This window comes from Cetorhinus maximus, chromosome 25 (genome assembly GCF_964194155.1).
Source record: "Cetorhinus maximus chromosome 25, sCetMax3.hap1.1, whole genome shotgun sequence".
Classification (NCBI taxonomy): Eukaryota; Metazoa; Chordata; class Chondrichthyes; order Lamniformes; family Cetorhinidae; genus Cetorhinus; species Cetorhinus maximus.
Genome location: NC_135903.1, coordinates 31118839 through 31139575, shown reverse-complemented (window position 1 = coordinate 31139575; position 20737 = coordinate 31118839). Strand labels below are relative to the sequence as shown.

Here is a 20737-nt window from a genome sequence, read left to right as displayed (position 1 = left end):
CCTCACATGAACATAATAGGCCCCAAACCACTATATGAAGAGGAGCAGGTGAGTTCGCTGACCAGTGCCACTAAAATTGATTATCTGCTGATTTATGTCATTGCTGTTTGTTGAAATTGGCTGCTGCATTTTCGTATATTACATCAGTTAAAACATCTCAAACATTATGAAATATTATGACTATGAAGCTTCTTGTGTGAGATCCACCATTATATATACAAGTTCTTTCTTTACGTTAAAGACAAATAGAAGACAAAATGAGCAAACAGGTGATACTATTTTCAAACCTTTCTCCATTGGCTCCATAGAGCTGAGTTAGTTGACCTTAGCTGGAGCAATAAGTCATCCAAATCCTTCAGGGGCAAAATCAGCCATAGTTCCTGGTCACCTTCCAGAAGCCCCTGTGTTGATCAGAGAAGGACAGGATAAGGTTCAGTTAAGATTTTCCTGTTGCTGAACAGTCTTCCCAACATTAGGTGACTGGCCTCACATGTGGAATGGCTGGTTGGGGAGCAGAAAGCAACGAGAGCCTGTGGCACTATATGTCTTCTCTTGGCATTTAAATAGTAAAAGGGGTGGTGGAAGAAGAAGATGGGGCAATTAAGGACCAAAAAGTGGATTAATGCATGGAGGCAGGGGTATTAAATGAATACTTTGCATCTGTTTTTACTGAGGAAGATGATGCTACCCAGGTCATGGTGAAAGAGGAGGTAATTCAGACACTAGAAGGGTTTAAAATTAATGAGGAGGTATTGGATAGGCTGTTAGTGGATAAGGCACCCGGACTGGATGAGATGCATCCAAGGGTACTAAAGGACGTGAGAGGGGAAATTGTGGAGGCACTGACCATAATTTTTCAGACTGCCTTAAACTCGGCGGGGGGGCGGTGCCAGAGGGCTGGAGAGTTGCAAATGTTGCACTTCAGCACAAAAAAAGGTGTAAAGATAAGGTCAATGACTACAGGCAGTCAATTTAACTTTGGTGGGGAAACTCCTAGAAACAAGAATTCGGGACAAAATTAATAGTCACAGTGACAAATGTGAGTTAATTAAGGAAAGCCAGCACAGATTTCTACAGGGTAAATTGTCTATAACTAACTTGTTAGAGATTTTTGAAGAGGTAACATGGAGTGTTGATGAGGGTGATGCTGTTGATGTGATGTGATGCCTTCCAAAAGGCATTTGATACAGTGCTGCACAACAGATTTGTGAGCAAAGTTATAGCTCATGGAATAAAAGGAAAAGTAACAACATGGATACGAAATTGGCTAAGTGACAGAAAATAATAGTAGTTAATGGATGTTTTTCATGCTGGAGGTAGGTGTGTAGTGGAGTTCTCCAGGGGCCACTGTTGGGACCCTTGCTTTTCCTGATATATATTAATGACCCAGCCCGTGGTGTATAAGGAACAATTTCAAAATTTGCACGTGATACAAAACTTGGAAGCATTGTGAATTGTGAAGAGGATACTGTAGAACTTCAAAAGAACACAGACAAGTTGGTGGAATGGGCGGATAGTTGGCAGATGGAGTTCAATGCAGAGAAATGCGAAGTGATTCATTTTGGGAGGAAGGAAATGGAGAGACGATGCAAAATAAAGGGTACACTTCTAAAAGTGATGCAGGAGCAGAGGAACCTGCGTGTATATGTGTCTTAGTCATTGAAGGTGGCAGGACAGGTTGGGAGTTGGGAGGTTAATAAAGCGTAGATTATCCGAGGCTTTATTAATAGGGGCATAGAGTACAACAGCAAGGAGGTTATGTTGAACTTGCAGAAGACAGTAGTTCGGCCTCAGCTGGAGCATTCTGTCCAGTTCTGGGTGCAACACTTTAGGAAGTTTGTGAAGGCATTGGAGAGAGTGCAGAAAAAGTTCACAAGAATGGTTCCAGGAACGAGGAACTTCAGTTTTGAAGATTGCGTGGAGAAGTTACGACTGTTTTCCTTGGCAAGAAGAAAACTCAGAAGAGATTTGATAGAGATATTCAAAATCATGAGGGGTCTGGAAAGCTAGGAAGGTAGAAAAAGAAGCATGTGCATGGCCCCTCGGGAGAAGGTGGGAGATCAGGTCTCCGAATGAGCCAGCCAGTGCAGATATGATGGACTGAATGGCCGGTGATGTCTGTCAGTACTCTGCCTTTAGGAGAGAGGAACAAAAGCTTGGGATGGGGAACATTGAAGTGTGTTTTTTCTAAACTTGAAAGTAGCTTTTTTTAAAAATACCCAACTTAAGCTTGACTAGCAGGACTAATCAGAATCATTTTTACAAACTGAAGTCTGTGTTCCATTTTTCAAATTTCTTTGTAGACACCATAGTGGCATTGCTGGTGAACTGGTGAAGGGAGCCCTGTCTGTGGCGGCCTCTGCTTATAAGGCTCTTTTTGCAGGGGACACCAGTGTGACACAGGTATTTTTTTTTAATATTCTTTAAATAAAACCATTTTGGAGACTGTTGTTACCCAGTTTAGAATGTTCATAAGTTGGTTTTTAGTGCCTTTCTGATTAACATGACCATTGTACTCATGGGCCTGAAATTTCCCCCCGTTGGGGAGGTTGTGCGGGGGCGGGCACGAACCTGATCGGCGGCCCCAATTGGGGCTGCACTGCCATTTTATGTGGGCGGGCCTTATTTGGCCCGCCCATCGTGACACGCGCCCGGAAGCACTGAGCGCTCCCTGTACAGGTGGTTGGGGGGGGGGGGGATTCCCTGAATGGTTCCATACATGCGCGCGAAAGAGCGCAGAGATCTCCGTGAGGCATGAAGGTGCCTCAGGGAGAGTTGTTTCAGTCTTAAACTTTAAAATAAAGGATTTTTAAACTTTTAAAATATGTCCCCTCATGTGACACTTTTCACATGAGCTGGGACATGTCAAAGAATAAATGTATAAATTTTTGTTAGATTTTAAAAAGTTCATGAAACCTCATCCCGCCCGTGGATGAGGTTTCATGAAAAATGCGAAGGCCGCCTGGGCTCTTCACCTGCCCGTCAACCTTAAGGTTGGACGGACAGCTCATTAAATTGAGTTAATTGGTTTTTAACAAGCCTTAATAGGCCTTTGATAGTTCGGCGGGCGCACAGCCGGGTCGGCTGCCCACCCGCCAAACTGACAATCGAAATGATGCGCGGTGATGTTGGGACCCCGCTCGCCGATGGGAAAATGCTGACCATGGTGACATACTAATAACAAAGTGCCGAGAGCCCATTTCTACTTAGAGGCCTGTGCTGCATGCAGATCTTTATAAGACATTCTCTGTATTGCTTGCGTTAACCATTTATATTTGATGCAGTTGCAGTTATTTGTAGCTGAGTTTTCCCAGTTGATGCTAAGCCTCCTTTTTCTAATTGAAAAATTGAGTTCAGTCCTGATGAAACAAGATTTTGTTATCAAGTAATGTTTATAGCTGGATTAGTATTTTCTGTTGATTGTGAGTGATATATTAACACAGTATACTGTGGCTTGGTGGAATATTCATCTGCTCTTGCACTTTTCCCTATACTACAGATTTTTAATTCTGACCAAGACTTTGAGGGAATTGTCAAGTTGTGGCTATGCAGTTCCATTTATAGAATTGATTTGAGGGTTTACCTTGGACCATTGTTATAGACTTAGTAGTAGTCAGCTAATGAATAGCAGAAGCCAGAGAGCTGCTCACCTGCATATCTTAGCCAGAGTATGGTTTGCATGGGGTGGGAGAAGGACTGATAAAGGAGAGGTGAAGAATATTTTGCTGGAGCTCCTATATAGCTGTCATGACTTACCCGATTTAAGCACAAACCTGAACCAGGTATGTATTTAAACAAATTATACTGTATTGGTAATTATCGGTTACTAGATACTAATCCAAAAAAAGTGCTGGCTTGCTTATCTATCTTTAATGGTTCATACTACTTTGACAGATAAGAGTTTGAGCCTATTGCTCCCTTTCTCCACTGTGCATACTTCTAGACGGTGGAAAGGTTATTGTCTTGAAACAAGGTTACAGACAGGGATAAGATGATGAATGTCGCTGACTGTGTTGCTACAATAAGTTCGGACTTATGGAACAGATGACCATGTAACCTTTGGGAATAGTAGTTGGCTGTTTGGTAGATAGCTGTAATACTGGGGAAGAATCCAGAAGGTAGTTGATTTTTAGGATTTGATGTTGGGACCTCTTTATAATTTTATTAAATGAGGATGGAATTCTGTCAGGGTGACTAAATTTTCACATGACACCAAATGGGGAGCAGTGACAAATGATGGTTTGATCAATGTGCACAAACTGAAACGATCTATAGAAGTGAGTGGATGATTCGTCTCGGTCTCCTCTGGAGGTCCCAGCATGACAGATGCCAGTCTTCAGCCAATTCAATTTACTCCATGTGATATCAAGAAATGGCTGAAGACACTGGATACCGCAAAGACTATGGGCCCTGACAATATTCCGGCAATAGCACTGAAGACTTGTGCTCCAGAACTTGCCGCGCTCCTAGCCAAGCTGTTCCAGTACAGCTACTACACTGGCATCTACCCAGAAATGTGGAACATTTGCCCAGGTATGTCCTGTACACAAAAAGCAGGGCAAATCCAACCCAACCAATTACCGTCTGCTCTCGAATATCAGTTAAGAGCTGGAAGGGGTCATCAATAGTGCTATCAATCGGCACTTGCTTAGCAATAACCTGCTCACTGACACCTAGTTTGGGTTCTGCCAGGGCCACTCAGCTCCTGTCCTCATTACAGCATTGATCCAAACATGGACAAAAGAGCTGAACTCCCATGGTGTGGTGTGAGTGATTGCCCTTGACATCAAAGCCGCATTTCACCAAGTGTGGCATCAAGGAGCCCAAGCAAAACTGGAGTCAATGAGAATCACTGGGAATATTCTCCATTGGTTGGAGTCATACCTAGTGCAAAGGAAGATGGCTATGGTTGTTGGAGGTCAGTCATCTCAGCACCAGGACATCGCTGCAGGAACTCCTCAGGGTAGTGTCCGTGGCCCAACCATCTTCACCTGCTTCATCAATGACCTTCCATCATATGGTCAGAAGTGGGGCTGTTCGCTGAATGTTCAGCACCATTCGCGGCTCTTAGATACTGAAACAGTCCTTGTCCAAATACAGCAAGACATGGACAAAATCCAGGCTTGGGCTGACAAGTGGCAAGTAACATTTGTGCCACACAAGTGCCAAGCAATGACCATCTCCAGTAAGAGAGAATCTAACCATCGTCCCTTGATGTTCGTTGGCATCGCCATCACTGAATCGCCCACTGTTCAACTTGGGGGTTACCATTGCCCAGACACTGAACTGGACTAGCTATATAAATACTGTGGCTACAAGAGCAAGTCAGAGGCTAGGAATCGTGCGACGAGTAACTCCCCTCGTGACTCCCCAAAGCCTGTCCACCATCTATAAGATAAATTCAGGAGTGTGATGGAATACTCCCCACTTGCCTGGATGAGTGCAGCTCCAACAACACTCAAGAAGCTTGACACGGTCCAGGACAAAGCAGCCTGCATGATTGGCACAACATCCACAAACATTCACTCCCTCCACCACTGACGCACAGTCACAGCAGTGTGTACCACCTACAGGATGCACTGCAGGAATTCACCCAGGTTCCTTAGACAGCACCTTCCAAACCCACGACCACTACCATCTAGAAGGCCAGGGCAGCAGATAGATGGGAACACCACCACCTGGAATTCCCCTCCAAGTCACTCACCAACCTGACTTGGAAATATATCACCGTTCCTTCACTGTCGCTGGGTCAAAATACTGGAACTCTTCTCTCTCTCTCTCTCTCTCTCTCTCTCTCTCTCTCCCCCCCCACCCAAACAGCACTGTGGGTGTACCTACACCACATGGACTGCAGCAGTTCAAGAAGGCTGCTCATCACCACCTTCTCATGGGTAACTAGCGATGGGCAATAAATGCTGGCCCAGCCAGTGAAGCCCACATCCTGTGAATGAATTAAAAAATTGCTACATCTGTGAATGGCGAATAAACAAATGCAGTTGCATGTGAAAAAGTGTAAACTTGCAAGATTCAGTACAAGGAACAATGATGTAGATCATATACTAAATGGAGAGATGATTATATCTTCTCAACGGGTGGTGGATCTGTGGTTTTGGTAAACAGGTTGACAAGACAATTGATACAGTGGTCACAGGCAGTCAGGAAAGTAAACAGAATGCTGACCTTTTTAACTAGAGCCATAGTTCATAACAAGAGTCACATCTGAAGTACTGCATGCATTTTGGTCTCCCTATTTTAAAAAGGGCATCTCCCAGCTATCTGCACTCCTCCTAATTCTGACCACTTGAGTAACCCAGTTTCAGTCGCTCCACCATTTAGTGGTAATGCCTTCAGCTGCCTGGGCCTTAAGCTCTGAAATTCCCTCCCTAAGCCTCTTCACATCGCTATCCTTTTAGGATGCTCCTTAACACCTGTCTTTTTGACCGAGCGTTTGGTCATTTGCCGTACTATCTCCTGACATGACTCGGTGCCGCATTTTGTTTTATAACACACCTGTGAAGCGCCTTGGGATGTTTTATCACGTGTAAGGTGCAATATAAATTGTAGTTGTAGTTATATCAGATTTTTGGATGAAGTGGAAAGAAGGGCTGCTGGACTAATTCCAAGGGAGTAGAGGCTAGCTATACAAAATATTTTGTCCCAGAATAATGGAAAAAGAGAAGTTAAGGACAAGGATGCTTGATTTGCAAAAAGCATTATTATAGTAAGTTTAACAAGTGCCACATGCAGATTAAATGCCGATTAAAATTGGCAGACGGAACAATAAATCAACAATAGGAAATATTTAACCAGGACATGGAAAGGGTTCAAATGAAGTATTTACAAGGTGGTGGGGTGCGCAGGGGGCTGGTGTGGGGGAGGGAGTATATTGAAGGCCTGGCTACCATGACTGAATAAGGAAATTGATCAATAAATTTGCATTGCAATGGTTCGAGAAGGCAATTCACTTCCACCTTAAGGGCAGTTAGCGATGGACAATAATGTGGTTGTGCCAACAATGCTCTCATCCCATGAACGAATAATTATAATTATGAACAGAAACTATAAAAGTTAAGGTTAAAGGATGAGCTGGTATGGATCTTCGGATTATGATTGGGTAAGTAACAATAGATTTTATCCACTGATCATCCAGGTGATTAGTAAAGCAACTAAATGTATCTAAAGCTCCGTGCTAATGATAAAGAATGATTTCAAGCAACTGATAAGTTGGAAATATGCCTTCCTGAACTCAACTTGTAACTTGTTTCTCTCTGCATAGGCTGAAGCAACAGAGAATCAAACAGCATCCATGATGGATATTCTTTTTGAAATGGGATTTTGTGACAAACAACTAAATATGAAACTGCTCAAAAAGCATAGCAACAATCTCATTGAAGTTGTCACTGAACTTCTCTACATCAGTGAGAACGACTGGTATGCTAACCGCCACTGAATAAACACAGGATACATGGATCGCCACTTAATGTGGAGCTGCCACATTTTTGTGCACAATAGCAGTAATCAAGGACAATATCCACATGACAATATCAATATCCTCAGAATTCATTTTCAGCAATGTGCTCCATTGCATTAACACGGAGTTCATTTATTATTGAGAAAATAATGCGCTTGCTTTCTCTATTCCATATTAATCCACATTTCACTTTTTAAGTGTGTGGGTTTTTATAAAGTTAAAGCCAGAAGAAAAACAGCTCAAGATGTGTTTATCTGTCTTTGAGTCTGGTTGATTATTTTTGGAAAATTATTCCACATTGATGCTGATATCCTCTCAAATTATACTACACTCAATACATTAAAGATTTTTTTGCATTACGTAATGTACTACTTAGTTTTGAAAAGCCATATTCCATGCACAGTAGGATTCTGTATGCAATTAAACACTACATCGAACCTGTATCAATGCAATGAGTGTGCTTTAGGGACCTATTGTCATGAACATGCTTCTTTCACTGTGACTCTTCCAGGGAAGAAAATTCTATTAGCATGGCGTACCCATTTGAACAGATACAATTGAAACTTCATTTTAGATCATCCATTTTGTCGTAGTACAAACCTAATTCTGTGCTTGATCAGCTTTTTAAATTTGCTGTAAAATTCAAATATTTAATATGATGGAAACCTACATTAACAATAATAGCCACTTGCCATAGCCTTTAGTTTAAGAAACAGGTCTGCTGTTGTTAGTAACATTATTTTGGGTTATGGAAAGTAGAGTGTGTGTGTGTCTGTCTGTGCGCGCGTGTGTGTGTAACAATATGCATAGCGCAAAATTGAAAATGTCATAATCAATCTGTTTTAAAACATTAATCAAATGGCAGTAGGAAAAGTTTAATTTGAAATAAATCCTGTTCTGGTGGACTAGGTCAAAACATTACATTTTTTTAGTCTTTTATTTATGTTTTCTTCCTATTGTTCCAGTATGTGGAAGTTGTGTGTTTTGAAATGATCATTGTAGCATTAGTTGCCAACCTATATATGCTTTTAAGGATCTGGTGTTGAGTGGATGTTCTCAGTAGAATAGTCTCAGCTATATGGCAGAGTTGGCATTTTACATTCTTGTGTTCTGGCCATTTTCATAGTCCTGCTTGAATAATAGCACACTAATGTTTGGATTGAAACCACTAAATTGGACTTTGAAATGATGTGGCATCTTTCCCTTTTCCCCTTTAGGACTGAGGTAGATTGAGGGTTATGTATTGATTCAAATACAGATAATTCCAGATTTGTAGGAACCAGCTTTTGTATGTGTTGCAATGCACACAATTATAATTATATTCCCCACCCAAGGAAACAACCCACTCTTTCAGTCCGGAAAATGCTCTCTGTGGCAGTTGTTAATTAAATGTTTCTTAGCAAACTTCTGTCAATAGATGGCTGATTTGAAGAATTCTACATTTTTAAGATTCCTCTGAAGCTGGTTGCTCATTATGCCATTGGAACCTTCACTCCAGCTGTTTCACAATCTTGGTACTTTTGAAATGTAATGTAGATATAATTGTTAACTCCTACATACATACCCAAAAATGGAGTGTGATTCCAATTTTATTTTGGCTCAAGAAAAAACCCTGAATAACTCTAGAATCTTCACATCTGACTTTGAAATGGTGTTGTGTTCACTCCTCTTTTTCCCCTTGCCTACCAAGAGCAAAACTTTTGTCAGCTCAACCTGCTGGTTGCTACATTGACTGAATTGGTACGGCAGCGACTAAGACGTTTCTGACAAGGACAGCTGTTGCTGGATTCATTCATAGTCTAAAAAATGAAACTAGTGTGCAAGATAATGATGGATTTTTCATGTTTTTGAATTAATACAAGCTGAATTAATTGGTTACTAATCAGCTTTCCAGGAAACCCTGTTCTTCAAGTAGCTGCAAAAAATAAATATTGGGTATTCTAAAGGGAATTAAACAAGTGCTTAACATGTTGGCAATATAGACAGCCAGCTTTCTCAGTAGAATAACATTTTAGGCAAATAAGCAACTCACTTTTTGTTCTTTTTTCCTTCAACAGCTGGTCATTAGCGATTAAAATAAAAGGAAGTGCTGGTAAACCTATTGTCAGCACAGTTTGTTTACCTGGAAATTAATGTGCAGTTGCACTTTTTATGATAAAAAGCATTATATTTATGATTTTGCTACAGAAATCCAGATTCTCAAAATACTTTTAGCCTTCAATTTTAGCCACTTTGCTGCCAAGATAAGGAAAACATCATAAAGTTTGACTTGATTTCTGCGTTGTCCATTTCTAAGTGAGGTTTTGACACGAAGGATGCAGCAATATTTACAGTATTGGTGGACATTTTTTTTGTTAGTTTACGAATGTCTTCTAATGCTCAAAAGTAAGTGCTTTGACCATAGGAATTTCTACTTTAACTGCTATTGAAGTTGTCCATTCAGTAAGTTAGTGCTACAGTACACTGTGTATGGCTAAGATGGGATCTCCTGTATTTTTGTTATAATTTGTGTTCTGCAATTTTACTTCATGCCCCAAGCTTTTAAATCTCATGAGCACTATGATGTACTTAACTATGTGTTTCTGCTTCAGATAATTGTGTGATCCTAATCCAGAACTCTTGAAATTGATATGAAGTAGGCTACAGAATGCAAGAAAAAGTTAATGTGTTCTCATAAACGTATTTAGCCTTGCACCATGACATGACTTGCAGATTAACTTCTGTCGCACTATAATAGTTTAAAACATAACGCCTGATTGTCTTGTACCTTTTGGAAAAAATAAAATTATGCTAATAGTTTACCTTAAAAGCAAAGTATTCAAGCTATCAATAGGCTCTCAGTATTTTAACAGGATCTAAAACTGAAATGCTTATTGATGGGTTTAATACTGATTAGGGATTCCCTAGTCAACAAGTTTTATACTGACCAGCGGTTTACACATTTACGCAGCTAGACTTCACTTATTTAGAATGGACTGAATGAAAGGTGCATACTCGCATTCAGCCAATTAATAGGTTCTTCCTTGGTACCATTTCATCTTACAGTTAGTGGCTGTTAACCTTACATTATGGGACTAGGAATCAAAGGAAATGTCCTTCTTTAAAGTAAAAACTGGAGACAAAAGTATATTTCCATGTTCAAGAACATAATAGTTATGCCATATGTAGAAACCATTGAACCATTTCTGCAGCTCATCCATATTTTTACATCCATGAATCCTTTTTGCACATAATTTATCTCAAAATTTGCAGTATATTAAAATAAAAATTAATGCTTCAGTAACTTCTGATGGCTTCATTTGCACATTGTCAACATTTGCATGTAATTGTTTTAAAACCAATTTTAGAGTGTAGACTCTTGCATAGATTGCTCAACATTCTTTACAGATCTGTATTTTTCTGTCCTTTTAAAATGTGATGTAAAGGAATTTTGATTCCAAGATACATGAATCAATAAAAATATTGTTGAAATAAACTGAGGTCTCATCAGTAATTCTCTCTCTCCAGCATTTGTAATATCCCAAAACAGCTGAAATTAAAGTGGTTTTGTGCCAGTCGTTTAAGGGCATTTGTTCTGTATTCTGTGTTTTCATTGGAGTTTGTCACTCAGCATAGATGTGATACTGCTCCATGACAGCTAGCGAAAATGTGAAGCTTCCAGGCCAAAGTTATTTTCAAGGTAATACATTCTTTCAAATGTGAATGATGTCCATTTTCATTTTCCTGACCTTCAGGAATGTGAGCAAAGGTTTTATTTGATTGTTGAATGAATGCCTTTGACTTCTTCACTCTCCATGCAACGAAGAACAGGCTAAACAGGCAGCTCAGGCACTTGTAGGGCCACTCCATACTCGGAAATGTTAAGATGACTCGCAATGATTTTCCCTTTCTCCCTGTGTATAGCCACCCGCTACATAGCAAACATCTGAGGAGGAGATGGAAGTAGAGGAGGAGGCAACCTAAACTGCCACTTCCTGGCAGGTTTGCCCCTGATCGACTCCTCTGATTTCAATACCACTAAAAGCAACCCAAATTCCCCATTTACCAATAGTCCCACATCTTACATGTCCTTTATTATTGACCATTACTGTTTGGCATCAATGCTAAATTCAAAACTATCACACAATAAACAATCCAAGCCAAATTAATAAATCAAGCCATGCAATATTGCGTAAATTGTCAGCAAATCACCCATGTGCATTGCCTTAGTGCCTGCTTTCCATGTGCCTTTGTCTGCCCTGGTGCTCCTACGCAGTACCACACCAGTGACTGAAGCTTGGCCGGTGCAAGGCTGCCGACTTCCGGTGGGGTAGACTGCAGGTGACCCTCGCAGGACTGCCTTAAGCAGCTCTGGCCCTAGATGATCCAGTTTTGGACCACAGCATCTCAGCATGGGTAGCAACAGCCTGGGCTGGCTGACTGGCAGCAGCATTGGCACTGGTCAAGTGGCAGTGATGGTAGGGTCAATTTTGTCACCATGAGAAATTTTCATGTTCCACAGAGGCCCTGCCACTCCCTGTGGGCAGCACCTCATTAATCTTATAAATCTGTTGGGAGAGAGATTGTTGGACTGCTGTGACAAGCAAGCCTCTGTGAACATTGGTATTCACAGCAATTATGGCAGCAGTCGGAGTTTGTGTGTCAGCAAGCTGACTTTGCATTATTTCAGTCTGAGCCTCCGGTGTAGCAACCAGACATTGGGTGCCTTCTGTTTGTGCTTCAATGGAAGCTGAGTCATCATCCATCAGACACTGCATCATGGTTGGATTGGCAAGTGTGCTAATGGAGTTGGCCCACCACTTACATGCTGGAAAGGATATGCTCCAAACACTCTACAAAGCCCTGTGCTGAATTGGTGCTAGGCTTCTTAGCATTGACCACAGAATTTTTGGCAGGTCTGCTAATACATACCCATCAACCACCTCCTATAGGCCGCCCTATTGAAGTCCTTATTCGAGGTCTTTGCAACAGAATTTGTGTGCGACCTTCCCCTCTAGCGAGCTGGGAACTGTACTACCCTTGCCCCCTACCCTTGCTGCAGCCCACTCATCCTCAGTGTCTCACCACGTGCAGATCCAGCCTTTAAGTTGCCCCCTCAAGTGCGCACGGTGTCGGTATCTGAGCTGGTGACATCAAGTGACTGTGCTTCTTCTACATTGTCTTCCTGCTTCTTCATCTCTTGTACAACACCAAGTGTAGTTTTTTGGTATCAGGAAGGAAAAAGACACAAGGGTAGAGTTATGGTACGGGAAGTGGGGGAGGAAGCAAGAGTCGCAAGCTTACACTATCTGTAGCTTGTAAATCAAAAGAGATTGTGGATGAGCAGTAAGTGGGATGTGAGATGGAGAATTAGGTCTAAGTATGCCATCATCTTCATGATGGTTCACTGCCAGCCTCCGCCTTAGCCACTCCAATGATGGCAACCACTGTCTTCTCCATCAGGTTTAGGACATGCAGCTGAGCATGTCTCCACTGGTTAGGTCTTACTGGTGCCTATAGTTATGTGCCACTTTGTTTTGAAAAAGAGAGGGAAGTGTGTCCATGAGTATGAGACAATGTGTTAGGGGGTGATGTGGCTGTCTTGTGATTGAATAATAGACTGTGTGTGCAAGCTCTGAGATGTGGGTGTGAGGCTTGCAGCAGTCCTAAGTATGTGAGGGCAGGGTGAAGCTGTGAATGTTAGGTGTGAGTCATGACTGATTTGAGATTATTGGTAGCTTAATGCTTACTGCACACAACAATCATTCAAACTTGAAGTTTGCGCATTCCCTGTATCAGAATCAACAGGTGTGGGGTAATCCCACATCACGATTCTGGCACCCGTTTTGGGCCCTGTCCAATTTTGCTGTCTAGGTCTCTGTAGTGATTGAAAGTATAACCCTTCCTACTGCCTATTAGGGGCCACATGATTGTTCTTGACGAATGAGTCCTAAGCGCAAGTAATCTGGGGGCATGGCTTTTCTAGTCGTGGACCTGGTTCATGCATGTAGCTTCTAAAAGAGCTCTCTGTAATAAAGTTATCTGTTTCAAATAGAGACCTGTCCAGTACGCCAAGTTATTACTTTGGCAATGAGGATAAAATAGCGCCAATGCTGCACCTCGCCTTGTGAAAATGAATACATCGGTTCTTAAGAAAAAAAAGAAAAGAATACTCACCAGTCATGCCACTCTTCGGCAGAATCAACCTTTATGACCGGTGCGTGGAAGACTGGAGCCGGTATGTAGAGCGCCTTGGTTTTATTTTGTGGCGAACTAAATTACTGCAGAGGAGAAACGGAAAACAATTCTTTTGAACGTCTGTAGTAACAAGACACACCATCCTCATCCGCAGCCTGAGGTCCTCGAATGTGCCCAATTCTAAATCTTTTAATGAATTGGTAGGCCTCATGAAGATGCGTTTTCAGCTGAAGCCATCTGTGATAATGCAGAGGTTTAAGTTTAACTCCAGAGTAAGGGCCCTGAGAGAGTGCATCGCAACCTATATAGCGAAGTTGGAGACTGAGCACTGTGATTTCAGAGAGACACTCAATGGCACGTTGCAGGACCAATTAGTTTGTGGCATTCACGGCGACGCCATTCAGCACCGTTTACTCGCAGGAGTTAACATCGATTTGAAGCACACCGTGGAAATAGCACTAGCCCTGGAAAGTGCTGCGAGGGACTCGCAGGCTTTACAGAATGTAAAACATGGCGCCGTTTTTCAGGTGGGGCAGGAACCTATCGCCAGGCGTGGCGCAAAAACCAGAGACACAGCAGCAAAGCGAGAGGTGGTCTCCACTGCTACAGAAACGAAAAGGCCTAATGGAAGCATTTCAGCAGTGACTCCGAGGTTAATCTGTTTATAAATATGGGGGAAACTATGTACAGGACATCTGCAGGTTCAAGGAGACAGAATGCCATTACTGCCATAAGAAAGGGCACACAATAAAGCAATGCAGAACGAAATCGAGACAGCCTATAAGGCAGCAGACCAAAATGATTGAAGTGAATAATATACAAAACCTGAAACTGCTGATACTGATATCTATTCCCTGTACAATGTCAAAGCAGTAAAAACTGAACCAATAACCATCACAATTCAAGTGATTGGGAAGCCACTAGTAATGGAGGTAGAAGCGGAAGCCTCAACCACAGTGGTGGGAGAGCACACATTTAAATACCTAAATGAAGATACCCAGTCACTGAATCTGGAGCAAACCACGGCTCAGTTGAATACATGGGGGGAGGTGGTGGTATTAGTGGTATTGTCACTGGAATAGTCATTCAGAGACCCAAGGTGATGCTTTGGGGATCTGGGCTCAAATCCCAGCACAACAGATGGTGAAATTTGAATCCAATAAAAATCTGGAATTAAAAGTCTGCTGATGATGACCACGAAAACACTGCCAATTGTCGTAAAAACCCATCTGTTTCACTAATGTCCTTTAGAGAAGGAAATCTGGTCTGGCCTACATGTGATTCCAGACTCTAGCAATGTGGTTGACTTTTAAATGCCCTCTGAACAAGGGCAATTAGGGATGGACAAAAAATGCTGGCCTAGCCAGCGACGCCCACATCCCATGAACAAATAAAAAAAATACACTGGAGAATCAATACAGGTAAAGGGTATCGCCTCAGCACTTGTGTCCTATAGGCAACAGAGAGCCCAGCTTCCAGTGATCATAGTGACAGATGAAGGACCTAGTCTTCTGGGCTGAGATTGGTTACAAAAAATTAAGCTGAACTGGTCTGAAATATGTTAGGTGAGAACAGGTGGAGTTCCTGAGCTGTTAAGGAAATATGGCAGTGTATTTCCTGATGAATTAGGGAAATTAAAAGGCTTGCAAGCAAAAATATATGTAGATTCTTAGGCAACACCCCATTTCTTTAAGGCCAGACTTGTGCCTTATGATTTAAAGGAGAAGGTAGATGCAAAATTGTGCTGCTAGAAAAACTAGGCATCATCCAACCAGTCCAATTTTCGGAATGGGCAGTGCCCATACTCCCTGTGGTGAAACCTGATCAAACTATATGCATTTGTGGGGACTACAAATTGACCATGAACAAGGCAACAAAACAAGATAAATATCCTATCCTGAGGATAAATGACTTGTATGCAAAGCTAGCTGGAGGTAAATCCTACAACAAACTAGACATGAGCCATGTGTGCCAACAGCTAGAGCTGGATAGCACGTGTAGAAGGTATGTAACCATCAACACACAAGGGCCTGTATCAATATACTCACCTACCCTTTGGAGTATCATCTGCATGTACAATCTTCCAAAGGACAATGGAGAGTCTTTTGCAAGCACTTCCCCGAGTAGTAGTATACCTAGATATTGCTCTGATCGCAGGGTCAACTGAAGCCAAACATTTGGCCAATCTGGAAGAGGTTTTAAGAAGATTTGTGGAAGCTGGTGTATGACTAAAGAAAGGGAAATGTACATTCCAAGCGCCAGAAGTTACTTACCTGGGTCACCAGGTGATGCCATGGGGTTGCATCCAGTAGAGGAGAAAGTTAGTGCATTCAAAGAGGTGCCCTCTCCGTCCAGTGTAACTGAACTCAAGTCTTTTTTAGGCATGATCAATTATTATAGCTGCTTCTTGCCAGACTTGTCAACAGTGTTAACACCATTATACTTGTTTTTGAAAAAGAATCATCATTGGTCATGGAATTCGCAACAAGAAGAAGCCTTTGTGAAAGTTAAGCTATTACATTCATTATGTCCACTGGTACATTATGACCCATCAAAAGAATTAATATTAACCTGTGATGTGTCTCCCTATGGTGTGGGGGCTGTGTTATCACACAAGATGGAAGATGATTCTGAAAGACCAATCATCTATGTCTCCAGAACCCCCTCTGCAGCTGAGAAGGGTTATTCACAACTGGAAAAGGAAAGTTTATCAGTAATATTTGGAGTGAAGAAATTCCACCAGTATCTGCATGGACGACATTGTGTTGGACCATAAACCACTAATGGGTTTATTCAGTGAGGAAAAAGTCTTTCCACCAATAGCCTCAGCAAGAATTCAACGTTGGGCTTTGATATTATATGCATATGAGTATACCTATATGCACCGTCCTGGCTTGCATGTTGCAAATGCGGGCACACTGTCATCTCCCGTTACCAGATAGCATTGTACATGCACCAGTGCCACAAGAGGTTGTGCCTGTACTGAACTTCTTGGTCTCTTCGCCTGTGTGTGTGCGAAGCAAATAAGGAATTGGACGAACACAGACCCAATTTTGTCGAAAGTCCGAGACCTTGGTGGTCGAATTCACCAGTGTCAATGTCTGTAAAACAAGTTAAGTTGTCAAGATGGAATCATCTTGTGGGGATCAAGAGTCATCATCCCTTCACAAGGAAGAGAACCACTGTTGACAGAGCTTCACAGTTCGCATTCAGGCATTTTGAGATGAAAATGCTTGCGTGAAGCTATGTCTGTTGGCTAGGCATTGACAGTGACATTGAAAGCTTGGTCAAGCACTATCTCTGGTGTCAGCAACAATAGAAGTTCCATGTTTCAGCCCCACTGCATCTGTGGGAGTGGCCTGGTCGACCCTGGATTAGACTACATATCGGTTATGTGGGTCCATTCTTGGATACCGTGTTTTTATTGATCGTAGATGTGCATTCTAAATGGATGGACACGCATGAAGTCAGATCACCGACATCGAGCGCAACTATTTAAAAGCTGCGTCAGTGTTTTAGTAAATTTGGCCTACCGGAAATCATTGTTTTGGATAACGGCACCATCTTTACCAGTACAGAATTTCAGAGATTCATGAGTTTAAATGGAATCAAACATGTTAAAACAGCACTATATCATTCCTCATCAAATGGTTTAGCTGAAAGAGCTGTGCAAACTTTCAAATCTGGAATTAGGAGGTTATCAGAAGGTACTCTAGAAACTCAACTTTCCTGCCTTCTTCTCAATTATTGTATGACTCCTCATTCAACTACAGGTTCAACACCATCTGAATTATTGATCGCCACCTACATACAAGGTTACATCTGGTGTTCCCAAACTTAGAGGGGAAGGTAGAGAAGAATCAGAGTGATCAAAAATTGAATCACTACATTCATAGCAAAGCTCAAAGATGTACCGTGGGAGATAAAATTTTCATGTGGAATTTTGGAAGTGGACGTTGTTGGGTTCCTGGTATAATTGTCTCAAACTGGTCCCTTGTCCTTCCAAGTGGAAGACTGAATTGTTTGAAGACATTTGGATCATCTTAGGAGTAGAGAGACATTCCAACAACCAGCTATTCCGCCTGTGAGTAACGTCGAATCATTATACCCTGAGGTGACAAATAAACCTAGAATAGACATACCAGATCTCCCTGCAGAAGGCTGCCTAACCCTGAACTGCCACTTTCTAATGATGTACCTGTTGCTGCGGTTCCTGATCATGTTGATCCAGTGGAAGAACCTCAAGGGGTAGAGCTACACCACTCTAACCAAATAAGAAAAACACCTCAAGAAACTTAATCTTTAATCGCCTGACCTGTATATATGTACATGTTGTGGATTAAAATGTTCTTTGTAAATAGGAAATATAAAAAAAATCTAAAGGGGGAGCAAATGTAGTGATTGAGGGTATAACCTTTCCTACTGCCTATTAGGGGGTCACGTGATTGTTCTTGATGATAAGCGTGGGTAATCCGGGGGCGTGACTTTTCTAGACCTGGTTCAAGCATGTAGCTTCTAAAAGAGTTCTTCTGCTTCAAGTAGAAACCTGTCCGGGACATCGTCATTACAGTTTCCCTGAGAAAAATCCATGTAAATGCAGGAGATATTATCAGATGCACCCATGTTAAATCACTAAGGATATAAATATTTCCTGCACAATTGACCGTTAGCTGTAACAGATTGGCCTATAATTTCTGTACAATACATCACCCTCTCTGTACATTATCGAAATGTTAGTCCATTAAGCTGTGTAAAATGATAATACAGTTTATATTAAACATTGAAGGCTGATGTCACCTAAAAATTATTCTGCACTTGGAAGATTGCCGATCATCACTACAATATAGTCCTGGTTGACCATGAGGTCATGTTGACTGGTCTTGAGTTGTGCAATGGCTTCGCTGAAATGGAAGCATAAGTCATTATAAGTAAACTTCTCCACTGGAAGATAGGTCTCACACTTTTTTTGTCTAATTTAAGGTGGGGAAGCTTTTAGAATTAACTAATTTAATTGATCTTCTACCACCCCACACCCCACCCATCCCAGCTTCATCTATTTTCTTCATGTCACTAATTTCATCCTCTTTCACCAAGTCCCCCACCCCGTCCCCCACATGTGTATTATACTTTGGTGATGTGTGTGGAGTATTGTTCTCGTGCAAATAATTATCGTAATAGGTGAGTATCTGTTTTCATTTAAGTAAACTGAGTCTGGTTCCTCGCATTGGATTAGCGCATGAAAACACCGTGTAAAAGGCAAACCTTTTTCATTTTCTATTCCCATTAAGTAAAAGAATGTTCTGGGTGATTTAAATTAACTGAGATATGGAAGAGTCCTATACTTCCCTCTTGCCTGAGACACCTGCAGGTGACAATGCCCTGAAAGGGTTTTCTCAGGTTATTATTTGATGCATTGTGACTGCTTTCAGTCTGGGTGCAGTTTGAGGCTCTGGCCACATGGTGATGCTCTGGAGCAATTTTAAATGCGAGTGACTACTTCTATGATTAATGCTGAAATATAAATGAAGCTGTGTCAATGCTCCCTCTCCTAAACTTCTGGAAGGGTTCACAGTTAGAAATTTAAACTTTCACATGCCTTTAAAACCACTGTGCAAACCTTGTGCCCATGCTGTTATTCCAGAGTTATGGCTTGAATGCCAAAGCCAACCTACAAGGATATTGGGATAAATTTGGAACACCATCTCTCAAGTTGAGGGAATGGTTTCACAATAGAGTTTAAATACATGTGACTGGTTTCAAAGCAGCATTAGTGGAAACAAGCCAGCATATGTCCCATCCTCTTGGTGATGCATAATGTGCAAGATCAGTTGAAAGGTAAGAATTTTTATTCTCACTAACTTTCCTTCTTTCCCTGCTTCTCTTCTGCAGGTGAAATTTTCTGGAGTATGATAGTGTTTGGAGCCAGTCAATCTTGTGCTTTATCTGAGTGTATGGGTCCCTGGCTGCAAACAGGAGTCCAGGCCAACTTTCACCTCTAATGACGGGCACTGAAGCCAAATGTAGGAGATTCAACACTAGTCTGGCTGAATTAGCTAACTCAGAGTTGGGTGCCTAAATATTGATAATCTTTGTTAATAAAAATTCTCTGGTGAAAATTGACTGAGCGTATAGTTGCTTCAGGGATGTGTTGTGTACATTTACTTTCCATTTACTAAATTTTACTGTAAAATTTGGTTAAATACACTGGACCCTTGTATTTAGCAGTTTTTTTTGTTTCAAAATCTAAAATGCTTTATCAAAATATTTTAGTTTAATGAGACAATATTGCAATATAAATATGTAAAAAATAATGCTAAAATCAATACCATGATCAGGTCTGCATAGTGTGAACCGAAATGTCTAAAAATATACTCAGATCTTGTTTGATGAACTTCCCTTCTTTTGCTTACTCATAGTCATGTTTCTTATGGTGAGAAATAATGTGTAAAGGTTCAAGCCACAGCCACACTTTGCACTAATTCAGTTACATTTGAGATTCTGCTGAGGACTTGATTGTTAGCCTTACAGTCCACAGGATGTTGCATGTGTGAACCAGTGTGACCCTTGGCAGAAGTGATATGCGATCAGCATTCATATATAGCTGTCCTTTAGATTGTAGTCAGGAATGTGTGACCCAAGGGCAAACAGGGTCTTGCAAATTGTGAATTCTAGGCATTTATTCATAAGTTCAAGACATCACGCCTGTTGTCCCTCTGGCTTGTTAATGCAAAACTTATCATTATAGTGTAATGGCCCATGGGCTTTTGGGGAGAAATCTATATTTTATGTTGGAGTGATGGTCCCTTTGAGCACTAGGTTTCTCTAGGAGATGATTTCTGGTAAAGCTTCTGGCTTCCACTAACTTATCATGTGACTGGGTTGCCTAGGAGATGAGCAATAGAAAGGGGGTCAACAACAAGTTAATTAGAGGGATGGGTATAGCTCTAGTCTCAAGCAGGGTTTTAGTTAGTAGAACAAGCTTGCTGCAGGACAGATCTCTTTCAAGCTGAGTTCATTTGAAATTCTGTGTGCTGGTTAAAGAGTTTAAACCTTTTGTTAATTGAAGAATCCCTAACAGTGATATGGACT

The 20737-nt window shown here is 41.5% G+C and overlaps 1 protein-coding gene across 3 annotated transcripts in view; it reads left to right on the top strand.

The window, feature by feature from the left end:
* The window catches only part of nbr1a (NBR1 autophagy cargo receptor a), a 69125-nt gene extending 58179 nt beyond the window's left edge, over positions 1-10946 (top strand). For all 3 annotated transcript variants that reach the window (XM_078529723.1, XM_078529722.1, XM_078529721.1), the window contains 2 exons: positions 2304-2403; positions 7277-10946. In XM_078529723.1, coding sequence (XP_078385849.1) covers positions 2304-2403; positions 7277-7450 — 274 coding nt within the window. In that variant the 3' untranslated portion in view covers positions 7451-10946. The remainder of the gene's footprint in view (positions 1-2303; positions 2404-7276) is intronic.
* Positions 10947-20737: the final 9791 nt, after the last annotated feature.